General features: G+C 37.1%; 2 protein-coding genes across 3 annotated transcripts in view; both read left to right on the top strand.

Moving 5' to 3' along the window:
* The window catches only part of LOC309621385 (uncharacterized protein), a 255,120-nt gene that overhangs the window by 215,617 nt on the left and 18,981 nt on the right, over positions 1-20,522 (top strand). The window lies entirely within an intron of this gene.
* Positions 1,660-15,693, top strand: LOC309621386 (peptidyl-prolyl cis-trans isomerase D-like). Its single transcript, XM_082408897.1, has 2 exons — positions 1,660-7,957; positions 8,101-15,693. Exons 1-2 carry the CDS (start codon positions 7,604-7,606, stop codon positions 8,851-8,853), a joined length of 1,107 nt encoding a protein of 368 aa, XP_082265023.1. The 5' UTR covers positions 1,660-7,603; the 3' UTR covers positions 8,854-15,693.

Raw genomic sequence — 20,522 nt, 5'->3', positions numbered from 1 at the left:
TTCAGAGAGGTGTGTAACTTTCTCAAGATCATATGACTAATGTTTTACCATGCAATACCATACAATTGTGGATATTGTATGGTAGTGGAACCAGGATTTTAATCAAGACCTTTAGCTAAGGCACATGTAATTCTTCTTAAACTCCTTATATATTACCATGGGAAAGGTCAGGTCTCTCATTCTGTTCTAGTCAGTGATTCCAGCTCCTTTATTACTTAAAAACAATGTATCAGTTCAGGCTATGACTCTTTGAGGTTAATCTTATCGGTTTGCTCTGCAATGAATTCATACCCATGCCCCATGAGAGATATATATATGTGTGTATATATATATATATATATATATATATATAGAGAGAGAGAGAGAGAGAGAGAGAGAGAGACAGACAGACAGAGAGAGACAGAGAGAGAGAGAGAGAGAGAAAGAGAGAGAGAGAGAGAGAGAAAATATACCACATCTTCTTTATCCATTCATCTAGTGATGGACATTTAGATTGCTTCCATATCATGGCTATTATAAATAATGCTGCAATGAATGTAGGGGTGCATATATCTTTTCAAATTACTGTTTTTATATTTTTGGGAAATATCCAGAAGTGGAATTGCTGGATCATATGGTAGTTCTATTTTTAATTTTTTGAGAAACCTCCATACTGTTTTCCATAGTGGCTACACCAACTTACATTCCCACCAACAGTGCACAAGGGATTTCTTTTCTCCACATCCTTGCCAACACTTGTTTTTTGTTGTCTTTTTGATAATAGCCATTCTGACACTTGTGAGGCAACATCTCACTGTGGTTTTGATTTGCATTTCCCTGATGATTAGTGATGTTGATCATTGTTTCATGTGTCTGTTGGCCATCAGCATGTCTTCTTTGGAGAAATGTCTACTCAGGTCTTCTGCTCATTTTTTACTTGGATTGTTTGTTTTTTGGATATTGAGTTGTGTGATTTCTTTATATAACTTGGATATTAGCCCCTTATCAGATATATCATTAGCAAATATTTTCTCTCATTCAGTAGGTTACCTTTTGGTTTATTGATGGTTTTCTTCACTGTGCAAAAGATTTCTAGTTTGTTGTAGTTCCATTTGTTTATTTTTGCTTTTGTTGCCCTTGCCTCAGGTGACAAATCAAAAAAAAAATTGCTAACATTAATGTCAAAGGTCATACTGCCTATGTTTTTTCCTAGGAGTTTTAGGGTTTTGGATCTTACATGTAATTCTTTAGTCCATTTTGAGTTTATTTTTATAAGGTGTAAGAAAATAGTCCAGTCTGATTCTCTTGCATGTAGCTGTCCAGTTTTTCCAACACCATTTACTAAAGAGGCTGTCTTTTCCCTATTGTATATTCTTGCCTCCTTTGTCAAAGATTAATTGACCATATAAGCATGGGTTTATTTCTGAACTTTCTATTTTGTTCCATTGATCTATACATCTGTTTTTGTGCCAGTACCATACCTTTTTTGATTATTATGGTTTTGTAGTATAGCTTGAAATCAAGGAGTGTGATACCACCACCTTTGTTCTTCTTTCTCAAGATTGCTTTGGCTATTTAGGATGTTTTGTGGTTCCATACAAATTTTAGGATTACTTGTTATAGTTATGTGAAAAATGCCATTGGTATTTTGATAGGAATTGCTTTGAATTATAGATTGCTTTGGATAGGATGGACATTTTAACAATATTAATTCTTCCAATTCATGAACATGATATATCTTTCCATTATGTCATCTCCAATTCTTTCATTGATGTCTTATAGTTTTCAGACTACAGAACTCTCACCTCTTTGGTTAAATTTACTCCTAGGTATTGTATTCTTTTTGAAACAATTGTAAATGGGATTGTTTTCTTAATTCCTCATTCTGATAGATTGTTATTAGTGTATAGAAACACTACATATTTCTGTATATTAATTTTGTATCCTGAAACTTTACTGAATTCATTTATTAGTTCTAATCATTTTTTGGTTGAGTTCATAGGGTTTCTATATATAATATCACGTCATCTGCAAATAGTGTCAGTTTTATTTCTTTCTTTCCAATTTGGATTCCTTTTATTTCTTTTTCTTCTCTTACTGCTGTGGCTAGGACTTCTGATACTATGTTGAATAAAAGTGATGAGAGTGGGCATCCTTGTCTTGTTCCTGATCTTAGAGGAAATGCTTTCAGCTTTCCACCATTGAGTATGATGTTGGCTGTAGGTATATCATATATGGCCTTCATTATGTTGAGGTATGTACCCACTTTGTTGAGAGTTTTTATTGCTAATGGATGTTGAATTTTGTCAAATGCTTTTCTGGATCTATTGAGATGATCATATGATTTTTATCCATTTTGTTAATGTGGTGTATCACATTGACTGATTTGTGGATATTGAACCATCCTCTCATCCTTGGGAAAAATTCTACTTGATCAAGATGTCTGATCATTTTAGTGTATTCTTGAATTTGGTTTGTCAATATTCTGTTGAGATTTTTGCATCTATCTCCAGGAATCTTGGCCTGTAATTTTCTTTTTTTGTGTATCTGTGTCTGGTTTTAGTATCAGGGTAATGCTGGCTTCATAGAATGAGTTTGGAAGCCTTCCTTCCTCTTCAATTTTTTGGAATAGTTTGAGAAGGATAAATATTAAGGCTTCTTTAAACGTTTGGTAAAATTCAACAAAGAGGCTTTCTGGTCCTGCACTTTTGTTTGTTGGGAGTTTTTTGATTACTGATTCAATTTCATATTAATAATTGGTCTTGGACTTATTGTAATATGTTCCTTCTTCTGCCGTTTTTTCTCTCACTTCCTCCCAATGTAGTTTCACTGTCACTTATATGGAGGGAGAGGGTATCCCCAGTGCTTCCCATAGTGCCTATATAGAGTAGGTTTTCAAGCGTTGGAAGGAAATAAATAATTTCTAGGGGATGTCGAATTAGTTTAATGCTAATGAGGTATTGGTGTCTGTTATCTAAAAACCGGTGGTTGAAAAACAGATAATCTCCATTAACCCCTGTGAGTTACACTTGAAATAATGAAACAATCATTATCTAGCAATTAATTGGTCAATACCAGATAAATTATTCTCCCACAGTGGCTTTGAGGAACATAAATCAAGTTGAGTTGCTTTGTTTCCATTTTCACCTCTGAAGAACTAGGTCTCATAGAAGTGTGTTTATCCAAGCCCCTCCCCCAGACGCTAACAAAAGAGGTAATACATATGTAACAGTTTAACCTCAGTTATCAGCTCATATTGGTGTCTGTTTTGATTGGAAGTCTCCTGTTAATGTCAGCAATCTACACTCTTAACCATCTCCTCTTTCCATGCCTGCCCTTAGTATCTCAAGATGGATACAGAATAACTGAAATGTGAAGGAAATTTTCCAAGAGAGTTTCTTTGATTGTTTTTGCCCATGACTCTCCAGCTGTGGTAAACAATTTGTGTTAAATTAATGAAAAATATTTACATTGTTACACATATGTAAATGCTTCTAAAAAATCATTTCTTTCTGAAACCTGATGGCTAGTGTTAGAATTATTTCTAAAATGGAAAAGGAAAGCATTTTTAGAAATAGACTCTTTTTTAACCTTCAGAGTTATAACTATCCCCCAAGAGGAACTTAAACTAATAATTATGAAATCAATTTATACTTTCACTGATGGAAAATATCTTAAATAGACATTATCTTAAATAGACATCCTGCTGAGGACCTAGAGATAAGCTCATCTGTAGAGCTGCACTGGGTTTTTGGGTTTTTTTTTTTAATTAGCTAATTTTGTGCAGCATTTACAGTATTATTACTCTTAAGAAAATTCAAAACTCCATTTTAAACCTACTAATGTAATAGCTACTCTTCAGGGTAGAATAATAAAAGTCACCTACACAACTTGGAGGCTACAATCATAATGTGTTGTAGCTCCAACTTATATAGAAGAATGTTCCCGAGACTACCAAGTGGTGAAAACTTTACAGAAAAAGCATTTATTTCAAAGAAAATGATTTTATTTCTGATACATTTACAATTGCTTTCCACTTGTCCGTATTCTCTGCTCTGCCTTAGAGGATGGTCACCAGGATGTAAGCAATCAAACTTTCACAGTGTAAGGTCTTCAGACACAGTTTCCATTAGTTTCTATTGCCCAACCTACTCAGCTGTAGAAGAGGGATGAAATAAATACTGATTGGCTACGTACTTTGTATACAACACTATGCTAGACACTGAGGACAATACAAAAATGGATAATGTGAATATTGACCTCAAGTAGCTCACATACATATTGGGGACATGAAGTGTATGTTATCATGTTAAAATATGTGATACAGACAGGATGCCCACAAACTGGTCACCATGTTCAAAGACTGTATCATAATATACTGCATTTGTGAAATGCATTACAAGTCATTTGTTACCAATAATTTTTAAGTTGCTGAAGGTTCTAAATAATTTACTTAAAGCATAATTTTGTTAATACTACTACCTCTATCACTTGCAATCATTTACATTTTTTGCAAGAAAAAGGAATGTGTCAGTCGTGTGAGAATTTGGCCCAGTGACTCCTCAGCAAGTGTGCAGGTAGGCTTTCTTGACCCTCTGTCCAGCTCTTGCACAGATGTGAGAAGTATACATGACATTAGGAAAAGAGAAATGGGGTGCAGAGCAGGGAAGCAAGGGTCCAGCTGGAATCTTGCTTATATCATTGTGAAAATATTTCTTTCTCCAGGAATTACGTTTCCATCTTTTAATTTTTCTCTCTTGGGTCTCTGTTGTAGCCATGCTTTCCAAGTAAATGACCCAAACACCTCCAATTACTTCCCAGTAGCCTCTAGACTGCTCTCAGTCATGATACAAACATAGCACAAAAAGTAAAAGATAGCACATAAATAGAAGGTGCCAGAACCATACTTGAGCACTGTATGCCTCTGCAAAGTTTGTGGTTTGTGTATCCAGTAACTACTTCCACCCCGGGCATAGTTCTGTGTGTGTGTCTGTGTATGTGTAGAGGGTGTGGGGAGGAGGGAAGATCTACATCAGAATGATCTGCTTCCTTCCCTTCTATTTACAGAAATAGTTGGAAGTATGACTTTATGGATTTCAGAAAGAACAAACGTACTTTACATTTGCAGGGGCAGTGTTTTCACAGAGGACGGTAAATGATCATTCTAAAAGTACTATTTGCGTAGGTTGAGAGAATCTCTCCTTATTTCATGAGAAACTGAGGCTCAGAGGAGTTAAAGCCTTGCCCAAAGCCATATGTCTTGTAGAATATGGCTGCTCGGTATCTTTCTTTCCTGTCCAAGTCAGTAGTGGAACAAATGGTCATTCTTCTGTAACTGTTGTTTTTCTTTTCCTCCTTGTCCTTTCTGTCTTCTCCCAACTTAACAGACCACACCTATACTTCACTTTGCTGATACCGGCAGACAGCCAGGCCTGGGGTAATGTCTAACAACAAAGTTCCTTTGTACTCACAGGTCTTTTTGCTTATGGTATCAGTGAGGCACCTTGTCCTGCATGTAAAGAGTATCTTTTTGAAACAAGGAGTTTTTCCACCTTTCTCCTTGCCTATCCTGTTATATCAAGGAATAGCAATAGAGACAGTTCACTTTCTCAAGGCCACCATGCATTGCTAACTTCCTGACCACTGACGCTGGGATTTTCCTCACCTCAGTCTTGTCTTACAGTTCGTGTCCTATAAAAGCAGAATTGTGGCAGGTGCTCACAGCTGAGCCAGCACTTGAATACATATGGCACCTTTCCCTAAACCTTGAGTGGCAGGCTCCTTGGGACTCCCTGGCTGGTGCTCCATTAACCATTAACCTTTATGCAATTTTCATTACTTCTCCCTGACCAGCTCACAAATGTGGTCAAGAAAGTCTTGCTTTGTTTGTGAGAGGGGAGTTGTTTTTTTCTTCTCATGTTTGGAGCATCTGTGTATGTCTGATATGCTGAAGCCACCTGCGTCCCCTTCAGTTTTATCTTGTGGAAATATGATTATTTAATATTTTACACAGATTCAAAGTCTTTATCCAAATATCATCTCTGACATCTATCTTATTCCATCCATTCTATTGTAGCACATTACATATGTATACCTAGTGGAATTTCAACTAATGTTTGGATCTGGATTCCTCCAGATGGATATAGCAATTTTGAAGTGCACAGGGGAGAGTGTCTATCACTGGAAAGTATCAGGGTGGGAGTGGGGAGAAACTAAGGGGGTGATGAATCAGTAGAAAGCCTAGTGGATGGAGCACCTCTGTCAGCCTTCCACCTATGCTCTTGAGTCTAAAAATTCTGTCCTTCTTAGGAAATTGATCTGCACGCTTTTGCTCTTATTTGTTAATGGACTACCTAGCAAGCGTGGTATAAGTATCTCCCTTTCTCTATTTGTACTAAGAAGTCCTTTCTGTCTTAAATATCTGTAGAAATCTTGGTGGCGGAGGGGGCTGTAAGATAAGGCTGTCTTTAACTCCCTTACTAAGACTCAGGCTGTTTGGTTTTAATCCTAGGATTCTGGGACTGCTTCTCTTCACATTGGAATAGAGCAGTCCCGATGTAGCCTGAGCAAATGGCATGAACAGTTGAATATGTGCTCAGGTGATCTTCAGCCAGAATAACAACTCTGCCAAGATTTAGTCAGAGTCCTATTGCTTATGGACAAAGAAGGATCAAAATGGGATCATCCAGAAGCTCTGAATAGCCTCGCAACAGGATGACTCAATAAGAGCATATTGGGTTTTGGAGCCAACATTTTGGAAGCTGGGCACTGAAAGTGAGTGAAGGTTCAGCATTTGGGAGCTGAGGCAGTCACTTACTGTAGTGCCTTGTGCTGATTGCAGGGAAAAGTTGATGGTCACAGCATGCTACCTTTCTCTTCTAACTGGCAGACAAAAGCATCAAAGAATAAATAAATATCACTGAGCCAGCTTGGAACTTACTGAACAGGAATTGCCAAAAAGAATGGAGGAGAAAACAGGCAAGGTTTCACCCAATTCATTCTCTGCTATGTTACTGTAAGTCCAAGTGGGCAATATCAGTGTAGTGGGTATGGAAATGGATTGTTCAGGTTGACATGTGGTACTTTGAGATACCATGAGAATTCTCCAACTTAGGATCAAGCCAGCATTCATTAAAGACAACTGGAGAATCTTTTTCAGCAGGCCGGAAAAAAAAAAAAAAATCTGTGCTCCTGCCAAAGACTTGTTAAATACACCTGCCCTGCTGGAGAATGAAGCAAATCTGGATGGACTGCCAGGCTTCTGACTAATTTATCACATGATAGAGCTGATAGAGGAGGAATCGTAGCTGAATGGGAAGACAGAGATGTTGGGACGTGTCCACATTGACAGCTCAACTAACTAAAGCATTTGCTTTGCAAGTAGCAAGGTTAGTTGGTACTATCTTAATAGTCCAAATGTTTGCTTTAAAAATTGAAGTGGGCCGGAGGCGGCGGCGGCGGAAGTCGGGAGGTGACGCCAGAAATTGGGCCGCGGATTCCGGACCCCTGTCGGAAGCGGCTCGCCAGCGCTGCAGTTCTTCGCAGACGGAGCGACTTGGGGGTTCGGGCTGCGCGGCGGCCACGGGGTGTTCCCAGGCTCTCGCGAACGCGTCTGCGGGCCACAATGTCGCACCCGTCCCCCCAGGCTAAGCCCTCCAGCCCCAGTAACCCCCGAGTCTTCTTCGACGTGGACATCGGAGGGGAGCGAGTTGGTCGAATTGCCTTGGAATTGTTTGCAGATATTGTACCCAAAGCTGCAGAAAAATTTCATATATTGTGTACAGGAGAGAAAGGCATTGGACCCACCACTGGGAAACCTCTCCATTTCAAAGGATGCCCTTTCCATCGAATTATTAAGAAATTCATGATTCAGGGTGGAAACTTCTCAAATCAGAATGGGACAGGTGGAGAAAATATTTATGGTGAAAAATTTGAAGATGAAAATTTCCATTATAAGAGCAGCAAAACCATCGCTAATGTCCGGGATGTCAGGGGATTTGCAGACTAGCAGATCTGGTTAATGTCCAGGCTCCTAAAGGACATTAGTGGTGCCTGTGCCTTCTTATCTTCATTGTTCCAAGATGTCCCCATCGGGGTATGTTGCATCATTCAAGTTATAAGAATGGACTTCATGATAAGGAGGGATTACTGCAGTTCTTCATCACGACGGTTCCGACTCCTCACTTGGATGGGAAACACGTGGTGTTTGGCCAAGTGATTAAAGGAATGGGTGTGGCAAGGATTCTGGAAAATGTGGAGGTGAAAGGTGAGAAACCTGCCAAATTGTACGTTATTGCAGAATGCGGAGAACTGAAGGAAGGGGATGATTGGGGAATATTCCCAAAGGATGGATCTGGTGACAGTCATCCAGACTTCCCAGAGGATGCAGACATAGATTTAAAAGATGTAGATAAAATTTTACTAATAACGGAAGACTTAAAAAACATTGGAAATACTTTTTTCAAATCCCAGAACCGGGAGATGGCCATTAAAAAATACACAAAAGTTTTAAGGTATGCGGAAGGCTCGAAGGCTGCTACTGAGAACGCAAGTGGAGCAAAGCTGCAGCCAGTCACTTTGAGCTGCGGGCTGAATATCGGCGCTTGGAAACTGAAGATGTCTGATTGGCAGGGAGCAGTCGACAGTTGTTTGGAGGCCCTTGAAATAGATCCAGCAAATACCAAAGCACTGTACCGTAGAGCCCAAGGATGGCAAGGACTAAAAGAATACGATCGAGCATTGGCTGATCTTAAGAAAGCTCAGGAGATTGCACCAGAGGATAAAGCTATCCAGGCAGAATTGCTGAGAGTCAAGCAAAAGATAAAGGCACAGAAAGATAAAGAGAAGGCAGCTTATGCAAAAATGTTTGCTTAATAAGGAATTCAGTTTTGCTTAAGTATGCATTGATTGTATAAAGCGAATAAGACAATTTAAGGATTTTGTCTATTATGTATGATCCCTAATGTGTTCCCTCTGAGACTTCAGTTCCCATTGTTTACAGTCTAGGAATACGTAGGGATTCACTCTTAATAGACCAGTGTTACAAAATATGGTGAAGTTGATTTCGTTTTAAATGGCTCTCTGCATTACTCACAAAGGATAATGGTGTCCAGCGTATTTTAAACTCCTAGACACATCTTGTTTGAATAAACAGATGAAAACTTAAAAAAAAATAAAAAAATAAAAATTGAAGTGCACTTCACTGAATCATGGTTAAGAAATGCAATAACTAATCCATTTATTGTAATTAAAACAGACCGCTTTATTTCCAGGGGAGCTATTAAAATAGATATTTTCAGAACATTTCTGCTTCACTTTCAGTAGGAAAATATTCCTGTTGAGGCAAACAGAATTTTGCCCATTTCAAATATAAATAAAAGTGGAGTTGCAGTTGGATTATGGCAAAGGGGAGTTTAACTCTTTGTTTTAAATACATCTTTTATGTTTTAATTTCTACAATGAGAATGTGCTATATTTGAAATTTATCTAAATATATGCATGTGGATATAGTTATAGATGCAGTGAAAGTGGCACTGAGTCAATGAGTGTAGAGGTTAGCAGCATAGGATTTTAAATATGACAGATCTTGGTTCGTATCTCACCTGTACTATTTCTTAATTATATGGCCTTGGGCAGGTTAAGTAACCTCATTTGTAAAATGAAGGTAATACTACCTACCTTGAAGAATTGCTGAGAGATTGTGATAATGTATGTAAAATGCTTTGCATAGAGCCTAGCACAGAAAGGAGTCCAATTAATGGTTAGCTATTATTTGGATTAGTTTTACTTGTATAGTGCTTTATACTTTTTAAAGTTCTTTCAAGCTTTATTTTATTCAAATGTCTTAATAATCCTGAAAAAAAAGTCAAAACCAAAGGGAGAGGTTTCAAGGATGTTGGCACTTTTTCCTACTGGAATGGTCACTGATGTAGATATGCACCCCCATTCAGGATGCCTGTCATTTCTATTTCCAGTTTTGTTTAATGAGATCTTGGCTTTTACATTCAGTACTTATCAAGTTGCAATGTATCATTTTGAAAATGGTGACCACTGAACTCACACGTCATTATCCAGAATACAGGGATATATCCGTGAAATATTTTTAATGTTTCTGAAGAAAACAAAATCAATTAAAATCAAGAGGTTTTATACATCTACGAAGAGAAGGCACAAATTTAGCCTCAACAGTAAATACTTAGGTTCATTCTAAGGAGGCAGGTATAAGGGTCCTTTTAAATGGCATCCACAGAAAGCTATGTTGACCCAGATCTAATAGGGCATGCAAAAAAAAAAAAAAAAAAATGCTCTGCTAACATTAAATAAAACAAACTCTAGAAAAGGCAGCACCTATCTTTCTATTCTTGCCTTTTCTGGACTTAGATTTTATACATTTATTCTTTTTCATTTTTCACCTTTAAGAAAACTTCTTTCTAGCATACCCTTAGAGATTTCACTTGTGCAAAAGGACTTGGATTAGACTGATAGTTCCCTAAGCATTACCTGGAGGGCTTGCTAAAATACAGATCGCTGAGCACCAGCCCCAGAATTTCTGATTCATTTGGGAACTACTAACAAGTTCCCCGATGCTGCAGAAGTTGTTGGTTCAGGAACTATACTTGGAGAACACCTGAATTCAAATAAGTAAAGGTCATAGAGATTTTGTATTTTTAGCTAATTAGAGGACAGAATCTAATGTTTATTTACCTACAGTATGGAGACTGAGTTTCTACCTACTGCATAATGACTTGGCAAATGGAACTTTATCAGTTCGGTGAATAATATCTCCTATGTGTCAGGCACTATGCTAGGTGTTAGAGATCTAGCATAAACAAATTAGACAAGTCTAATGGACCTCATAGAGTTTTCATTCTAGTAAGGGGCGACAGACAAAAAAAAAATATTGAAATGTACCAGATAATGATAGATTCTATGAAGAAAAATAAAATCAAGTAAGGGGATAGAAAGTGACAGAGATAGGGTACTATTTTGTAAAAGGTGGTCTGGGGAAACTCTTTGAGGAAGGGACATTGAGTAAAGACCTGAACGAAGTAATGGGGTAAGCCATGAGAATGCCTTGGGGTAAAGCTTTCCAGGTAGACAAAGGGACAGGCCCTGAGGTTTATCTAGAGTGTTTAAGAAACAGCATAAATGTCACTGTGGCTAGAGGAGGCTGAACAGTGAATGAAGAAATGAATGATAGGAAATGAGGTCAGCGGGTTAACAGGAACCTGGTCACATAGAGCCTTGCAGGCCATCATAAGGACTTTGGATTTTATTGTGAACAAGATGAGACTTGAGCAATACAAAAAAAAAAAATTAGACAACATTTGGAAGATGGCTTGAATTTGTCATTTTAATTTAGATGATTTGATATTGTGTACAGATTGTCATTTATGGCATTAAATTCTGAACATTTCAACATCACAAATTTCCCATTGTTATTCTTTTCCCCCAGGACAACTCTAGACAAGTCGGAAGTTTAACTTTTAGTTAATCCAAAAATTTGTTGAGAGTGAATGAAACAGATACCATTTTCCCCTAGACTGGTTGCTGTCATGTTTCTGGTATTTCTTTAATTTGCTTACTGTCTTTTCTGACACTTGTTTATTTTTTCCCACTGTATAGCACACACTAAAGAGCTTACAGACCTTAACTGGAATTTTTTCTCCTAGCCTATGCCAACTGCTATCTTGTCTTTTCTCCAAGGGATCTGGAAACTTGTACAATAAGAGAATGCACATTAGCTCTTTTCAAATACAGGAAATAGAGAATTCTGATAAGCTTGGAGATGTCCTGATAGGACAAACCCCTCTGTGAGTGAACAAATAATTAAAATGCGATTACTTCCACTTTAAAGTTTTACTCTTCTGATGCCCATTGGTAATGTAACATTTTTGGAGTTTAAAAATCAACTGGTGGAGTCACAAAAAGACAAATGTTGTATGGTTCCACTTATATGAGGAATCTAAAGTAGTCAAATTCATTGAAACAGAAAATAGAATGGTGGTGGCCAGGGGCTGGGGGGAGGGGGGAATGGGGAGTTGTTTTTTAATGGGCATAAAATTTCAGTTTCGCAAGATAAAAATTTCTGGACATTGGTTGCATGACAACGTGAATATACTTAACACTACTGAGCTGGGCACTTAAAAATGGTTAAGATGGTAAATTTTATATTACATATTTTACCACATTTAAAAATAATAAAATAACCTGGTTGAATCTGATAACACCAGTGGTGAAAATCAACTAGTAATACAATCCTTGCAGAATGATAAATCAAAATCAGAGTATAGATCTGACTATATCCCCTATATAGACTTCCATTTAGATCAATTAAGTAGACAGTTACTATCTATTACGTATATGGCAGAAGGCTAGTTGCCATAGATACAGACAGGAGTAAGATGATGACTTATGCCCACTAATAACTTAGAGCTTAGTTGAGAGAGACAGACTCATGAGCAACAACAAAAAAAATGGAATGTTATTAATGTTATACTAGACGCCTAACCGGAGAACTTTGGAAACCTGGTAAGTTAAGGAAGGTGTAAAGAAAGGTGACTCCTAAATTTGGTTTTGAAGGGTGAGTTTTCATGTTGGACTAGGGAATGAAGATTTGTGGAAATAGCAAGAGAACTAAAATTAGAAGTGGAGCCTGAAGATATGACTGAATTGCTACACTCTTGTGATAAAACTTTAATGGATGAGGAGTTGCTTCTTATGGATGAGCAAAGAAAGTGGTTCTGGAGATGGAGTCTACTCCTGGTGAAGATGCTGTGAAGGTGGTTGAAATGACAGGCAAAGGAGTTAGAATATTACATAACTTAGTTGATAAAGCAGCAGCAGGGTTTGAGAGGACTGACTCCAATTTTGAAAGAAGTCCTACTGTGGGTCAAATGCTATCAAACAGCACCGTGTGCTACAGATAAAACGTTCATGAAAGGAAGAGTCAGTTGATATGGCAAACTTCATTGTTGTCTTATTTTAAGAAACTGCCACAGCCATCCCAACCTTCAGCAACCACCATCCCGATCAGTCAGCAGCCATCAGCAGAGAGGCAAGACCTGCCACCAGCAAAAAGATTGTGACTTGCTGAAGGCTCAGATGATGGTTGACATTTTTTAGCAATAAAGTATTTTAAAATTAAAATTGTTTAAAGTTAAACAATTAACATTGTTTTTTTTTTTAGACATAATGCTGTTGCACACTTAATAGATTACAGTGCAGTTTGTGACTTGCTTTATTGGATTTTTGCTTTATTGTGGTGGTCTGGAACTGAACCCTCAGTATCTCCCAGGTTTGCCTGTACTCAGGTTAGGTAGGTTTCAGTGGTGGAGGCAATAGAGCATTGTAGCTCTGAGGTGAGACACATCAGGTTTAAGTTCTGGCTCTACCGTACACTATCCATGTAACTTATTCAGGTAAGTTACTTAACCTCCGTCTATTTCTGTTCTTTCAACTGTAAATTGGAGGTGATCATAGTGTTCAACTCATCGTGTTGTTGAAGGCTAATATGAGATAATTAATGTAAAGAACTTACCCCAGTGCCTGGAAAACAATAAGTGCTGAAAAAGTTGTTTACATTTGTTCATATTAACAATGTATGTGTAGGCTTTGTCTTGATCACTAGGATCCCTGGGCTTTTCACTGATGCTTGTTTTTGTGTTTGGCCTAAACAGTCCCATTTCTCTATACAATGCAAAACAATTACAATCTGTTTTACCCTTATTTTATGAATTCACTCATTAAATGAATACGAGCAAAAAAAAAAGTAAAAAGGGAAGATAATTTTTTTTTATTAACTTAAGTCTGAACTTGGATCAACCCATGAACTTCCATGATGGCTGTTAGAATTTTTAACAGTCAATAACTGTGACATTTTGGATGCTAGGGCTATGCCTAGGTTCCTTTTAGGATCAGGCAGTTGTTTCACTCAGTTTCTGGTTGAGGACTGAAATGCCTTTTGAGTGGTGGGGTAGGCAAGAGGTGAAGGAACTCTCCTCACAAAGGGCACTAAGGTCCATTCATCCATGTCCAGGGGGCCTAGTGGATATTTGTCGAACTGTACTTATGACTAAAATGCAATGAGACATACATCCAAATGATTGCTATCTCGTTGGAAAACTTATACCTAATTCAGTGTTTGTGGCATCATCCAAATTATTTTTAGAACTTGTCCTTCTGTACTGTCTTCAGGGACAGTTGCTCCTTCTCCCTTTTTCTCTTGCACATACACCCACACCTGGATGTTATTTCATGATCTTGAATAGTTTTAAATTCCAAATGGTAATACATGGCAAGATTAGTTACTTTATTAATACTCTTCATCAAATTTATTACTGTTTGACACAGTCATGCACCTTTAAGTGTTCTTCTCAGTGCCAAGAAGGAAGCCAAAATATATAAACAAGTTACACATGAAAGATTAGTTCCTGCCAAGGCAATTTCTCAGTCTGCTACTTATAATGAGAACTTAATTCCACCCTTATCTGTGTGCTGAGCTCACAATCCTTATATCTCCTTGATTAGACTTGGGGAGGAGGTTGTATCGTCATCATCATCATCTCAGCTTTGAAGATTAAAACGTTTTTTCTAGGGATCAAATTTCCCTCCAAATATAAGAATATTTTCCTATTAGGAAATTCAAAAGAATATGCATAGGAACTGTTCATCAAACGATACCATTAAGTGAGTGAAAAGGCAAGCTACAGTGTGGGAGAAAATATTTGTAATCTATCAATCTGGCAAAAAACTTTTATTTGGAATGTATAAAGAACTCCTACAAATCAAAAAGAAAAAAGGAAGACAAACCAACAGAAATACATGGGCAAAAGAGCTGAACAGACACTTGACAAAAGAAGGTATCCAAATAAGCAATAAACTTATTAGAGGATGCTCAACATCATTAGTCATTAGGGAAATGCAAAATAGAACCACAGCAAAATATTGGTATACACTACTATGGTTAAAAATTAAATGGATGAATAATACCAACTCGGTGAGAATGTGGAACAATTGGAACTCTCACACATTGCTAGTGGAAATATAAACTACTATAATCATTTTTGAAAACTCTTTGGTAGTATTTAAAATTTTTTTAAATTATAGTAAAATATACATAACAAAATTTACCATCTTAACCATGTTTAAATGTACAGTTCAGTAGTATTAAGTACATTCACATTGTTGTGCAACCATTTCCACCACCCATCTCCAGAACTCTTTTCATCTTGCAAAACTGAAACTCTGCATCCATTAGGCAACAACTCCCCATCCCTCCCTGCCCCCAGCATCTGGCAACTAACGTTCTACTTTCTGTCTCTATCAAGCTGACTACTCTAGTGACCTCACGTAAGTGAAATTATACACTATTTGTCTATTTGTGACTGGCTCATTTCATTTAGCATAATAACCTTTATCCTTAAGTTTCATCCATGTTGTAGCATGTCAGAATTTATTTTTAAGGCTGACTAATATTCCATTATATGTATGTACCACATTTTGTTTATCCATTCATCTGTCCATGGACACTTGAGTTACTTCCACTCTTTGACTCCTGTGAATAATGTTGCTATGAACATGGGTGTACAAATATCTGTTCAAGACTCTGCTTTTAGTTCTTTTGGATTGGTAGTATTTTTTAAAAAGCTAAATACCTTTCTATAACCTAACAATTCCACTTTTGTATAAGGAATGCTTATGTCCATAAGAAAATGTGTGCAATAACATGCATAGTGGTATTATTCATAATAGCACCACTTTAGACACAATCCAAATATCCTTCAGTAGTAGAATACATACATAAACTGTGGTATATTCACACAATAGTACAATGTTACATAGCAATAGACAGAACAAGAACATGAATTACTTTTTTTTGTTTTGTTTTGTTTTGTTTTGGCCACGCCTTGCCGCATGCAGGACCTTAGTTCCCCAACCAGGGATTGAACCCACCCCCTCTGCAGTGGGAGCGCAGAGTCTTAACCACTGGACCACCAGGGAAGTCCCGAGCATGGATTACTTTAAAAACATAATGCTGAGCAAAAGACAGGTACTCAAGAGTATATAACGTATGCTTTTATTTTATATAAAGTTCAAAAACTGTCAAAACTAATCTATGTTGATACTGTTTAGAAAAATGGTTTTTTTGGGGGGAAGAGTAAAGACTGGTAGTTAGCATAAAGGAGACTTCTGGGCTTCTTGAAATGTTCTACATCTTGATTTGAGTGGTGCTTACATATATACATTTAATTGATCTGTATATTTAAGATTTGTGCAGTCCGTTGTGATTATTCATCAATTTAAAAGAGGAATCTGAGCACACTTTGTTGAATGGCAGCATCACTGAGATAAATATACAAAGTGCTACTTTAAAGGGACAATATTAATATGATCATATTTGTTCTGACATGTTTATTAGAGACAAGCATATTACTTTATAGTCACTCCTATTGGGTCCTATCCATAGTCTGCAATCCAAGAAATAAAAACAAGTAATATCTCTGGTGGCAATATCAGAACACAGTGATTTAGGAACTTATCTTGGACTTTGTCCTTTGTAAAATACCAAGTAGTCATTGTTAACTAGTTTAATGCCCAATACTAAAGAGCTCACGAAACATTTTTAAACACTTCCATCCCATTGGTTGTCTTTATTTTACCAGTAATTAAAAAAAGTAAACCACTGCCTTTCATTCCCTTTAAGGTTGAGAGGTGACCATCTGAGTTCTATTTAATGCTGCATTTGTGTCTGGTTATGGTTCAAAAATGTTCCTTTAATCATGAAGTGGAGAATTGTTTTTGGATGCCAGATATCATATGCTATTCCAGACTCTTTCCAAATTGTGAACATTAATTTTTCTTGTACACCAATCTTTCCTCAGCTGTTTCATTGATTTGGCTTTTTTCCCATAATTCTCTAAGTGAAGAGTTGGCATTAGTCATTGTTTGTGAAGAACATTCAAGTTTCAAATCCCAATTTCCTACCAATAAATGTGGAGAAAATTAGTAGATATAATGTTGCAACGCATGTTAAAAGAGCAAATGTTAAAAATGTAACATGCTACTTCAGATCTATATGACATTCAGTTAGTGTTTTTTAAATTAATATTTAGAAAAAACAATTTTCTTACATGATGTGCTCTCCAGGGAAAGGGAGAAAAGGCGTCCAATAAATACCAACTCTCTTCTACCCCAGGTTATAAGTATTTTGAGAAACAAAACAAAGACGGCAATATGGATATGCAGATATCACCTTTATTATTGGGAAGGTCGGGTTTGAGGATTTGTCTTTAGGCCTAGGATTGTACTGGGCCTGCTCACTGATTCCCAGAATTAGGCAAATATACCCACCCAGTCTTAGACAGAACTGGATAGGGATTGGCCTCCCCCTGCAGGTGTAACCACATGTATAACCTGTGGTCTGGAAGACCAGAGGAGAACTTATGTTATCTACAGGAAGCTTGCTCCCAAGAGGAAAAAGGGCAAATTCAAGCCAATCATGCCCAGTTATTCTTCCCAAATTTACCACTCAACTGTGTCCTTCCATCTCCCCACAGGCAGCGTAAGTAAAGGATTCAGAAAGGGGTCCCTAGTAGACTAAGTGAGCTCACTTTGTGAAAAGGGAACATCAGGAATGGTGAAGTGTTCCTAACTAACATAGCTTTTTCCATCGGATCTCTCATTTCCTTCTCTCTTCCTAATTACCAAAGAAAAAAGTGTAAATTAAATATAAGGCATAATGAAAATCTAAATGGATTAATGTTCTTTTATTACTAGCCATGGCACTACCCTCAAATTAAAAAGAAAATATTTCTAGAAACATAAACCACCAAATCAAGGAGAGCAGAAAAAAGTTAAAGTCTATGTTGAAAATCTCTCAGATTGTGATAGTATTTGTTTTCAACCAGCTTCAGAATTGGAAATGTGAAATATTAAAATTACATTAAAAACCGACACCCAGATATCTTCAGAAGATTTTACTGCTCAATGCAAAGTATAATGCTTAGAAAAATTTAAGGAAAATACCAAATCTTCATTTTATAAAGCATAAACTAATCTCTCACAAACCTAAATTTGTATTCGAACCTCTGTTCTTTCCTAAAAGACCTCTTCAACAAGGAGTCCTTATTCCTATACTTCCTGAATCTTGGCCTTGTCTATGCTGTTTCTATTCTAAAAGACAGAAGTCCTCATTTTATGATTTTCTAGAATGCAAAGTCATATGCATTAGATGCCACCACATGAAATATGAATACACTTCTGCAAAGATAGTTCATTTCATAGTGAAAGAATAAAATAAATTGCCCCTAAAGTATAATTAATTTCTACATGAAAGTAAATGGAAAATAAAGCTTTAAATTACATCCCCATTTTTCAAAAGAAGGAAAGAACAGTAATATTTGAAGAGTATATTCTATGAGCTAGATATTGTGTTCCAGGGACTTTTCATAGGTTATTTTACTTAAACCTTACAAAAATCTCATGAGGAAAGTGGTGTGACTCCCATTTGGATTAAAGAGATTAAGTGGCTTACCTGAAGGTGACTACTAAGTGGTGAAGTAGAATTTGAACCTAAGCGTGTCTGACTTCAGAGCCTATGCTTTTTCTTTATCAGGTTAAAAAAAATGGAATGTAAGATGGGGAATTTTTTTACATAGCTTTGATGAAATTAAAAATTCCTGGCTTTTTCAGCTATAATTTATCAACTATAATCAGGTATAAAGTTATATACCACTCTCTGGCAATTTTGGTGTAAATACTGCCCCCTAGGCACCATTGACCTAGTCTTCCAAGCAGCAGACCAGATCATATCAGACTAAATGGCTCTGTGACATCCACCAAATCTGACTCAAAGACTCTAAGGAAATTGTTGGCAATGACAAAGTTCTGTCATGATTTTGCCAAAGACAGGAGGTGCTAAATACCATGTTTCACTTAGGCCTTCCAGCCAAATGTTGCAGATTCCCAGTTTCTAGCCCAATGCTTCCACAAATACCCTAAAATATTTCTCAGAAGCATAGTAATGCCTTTTCTGGATCCCAGGGTTCTGGATAAACCTTTCAAGATTCCTCGCAGCTTCTTCTATGCTGCTTTCCCTAATTGCCTCAAAGTATGCTAGAATTTGTGCCCTTATGGGTAATTATAACTCATTTGAACTGAAAAAAAAAAACCACATAAATGTATAGCTGCTCTTGCGTTTTTGGGTCTAGTGGTATCTTTATTTTAGAGAAAAGAGAAAAGAAAAGAAATAGCCAAATCGGTCCTGACACCAGCATAATCTTAAACCACTGTAACTATGCCAACCAGCCAGCTGTTTTAAGTACGCTGAGCAGTTCAATTACCTGAATATCCAGCAAAAATCTAATCTGCTATTGAATAAGCAAAAGCAAAAAAGTCAATTTTTTAAATCAAATTCTAAAATTTCTATCAAATGTGTTTCAAAACTGCATTTGATAAAAAAAACTACAGAGAAAACCAGTTTTGAAATGATTCTGAGTCAAATGGCTTGATGTTTAAGGAAAATTATCACATGTATTAGGATTCTCAGTTGAAAGCAACTGAGCCTGACTCTAACTTGATTTAAACAGAAGAGGAATGTACAGAGTGGACAGGAAGACTGAAGAGCTAAGCTAATAAGCTGTAAACCAAAGAGAGTACTACAATATCAGTATGAGAAAAGTGCAATGAAAGTCAAGAGGAAGGAGAGATTGATTCTGGGTAGGATGAGTGTTCCACTTGGTGGAAGAAGTGTTATTTGCACCAAGTGCTATCTCTGTCTTATAACCATTTGGATATATGGCTTATCTTCTCTGCTAGACTGAAGTTCCCTTATAGGAACTGCCCCTTGTAGGAAACAAAATAGAGATTTTCTATTTTGTCAACACCTAGTGCAATTAAGTGTATACATTTAAGATGATTCAACATGTGTTTATTAGATACCTGCTCTATACTAGGCACTATGTACTACTTACTGGAGATAATGAAGTGAGCCAAAGGAGGCTTGACTTCTTTCCTCATGGAGCTTACCATCTGGTAGATGAAACAAACATTCAAATGATCACATTCATTAATGAATGCACAATTACAAACTGTCAAAAGTGCTATGAGGGAGGAGAAAACAGTGCCTTGATGGCATGCAACAGGGAGACCTAGCCTTGTCTCTGGGGAGTAGAAGAAGACTTCCTTGAAGAAATGACAGCTGAGATGAAGTCTGAATGATGAGCAGGGATCTGGCCTAGTGATAGGGGGAAAAGAGAATCTCAAGCAGACGGAACAGTATATGCAAAGGCCCTTGTACACGGTAGGTGCTGTACAAACAATTATTTTGTACTCAGCTTCACCTTCTTCTGTCCAACTTCAGGTGAAGTTGTATCCCTTCCCTTGTCAAAAATGGATCTTGCTTCCTGCATTCTTACTTATACCTTTGCCTCCTTTGAACCTCAGTCTATCAGTTGTCTTTTATTTCTCCTATATCCTCAACTACTCTCGCCATTGCATATTTCCCTTTAAGATATAATGCTCAAATCTCTGTGACCTAAAAA

The sequence above is a fragment of the Balaenoptera borealis genome (genome assembly GCF_965194805.1).
Source record: "Balaenoptera borealis genome assembly, contig: HAP1_SCAFFOLD_375, whole genome shotgun sequence".
Taxonomy (NCBI): domain Eukaryota; kingdom Metazoa; phylum Chordata; class Mammalia; order Artiodactyla; family Balaenopteridae; genus Balaenoptera; species Balaenoptera borealis.
The sequence above is the reverse complement of the archived record's forward strand: the minus strand, read 5'-3'. Positions and strand labels throughout refer to the sequence as shown.

What these genes read in the sequence shown, in the direction of transcription:
- LOC309621386 (XM_082408897.1), top strand. Translation starts at nt 7,604, where the DNA reads ATGTCGCACCCGTCCCCCCAGGCTAAGCCCTCCAGCCCCAGTAACCCC. An exon ending in GCAGCAAAACCATCGCTAAT is followed by an intron (nt 7,958 to 8,100) that starts GTCCGGGATGTC and finishes TCAAGTTATAAG; the next exon opens with AATGGACTTCATGATAAGGA.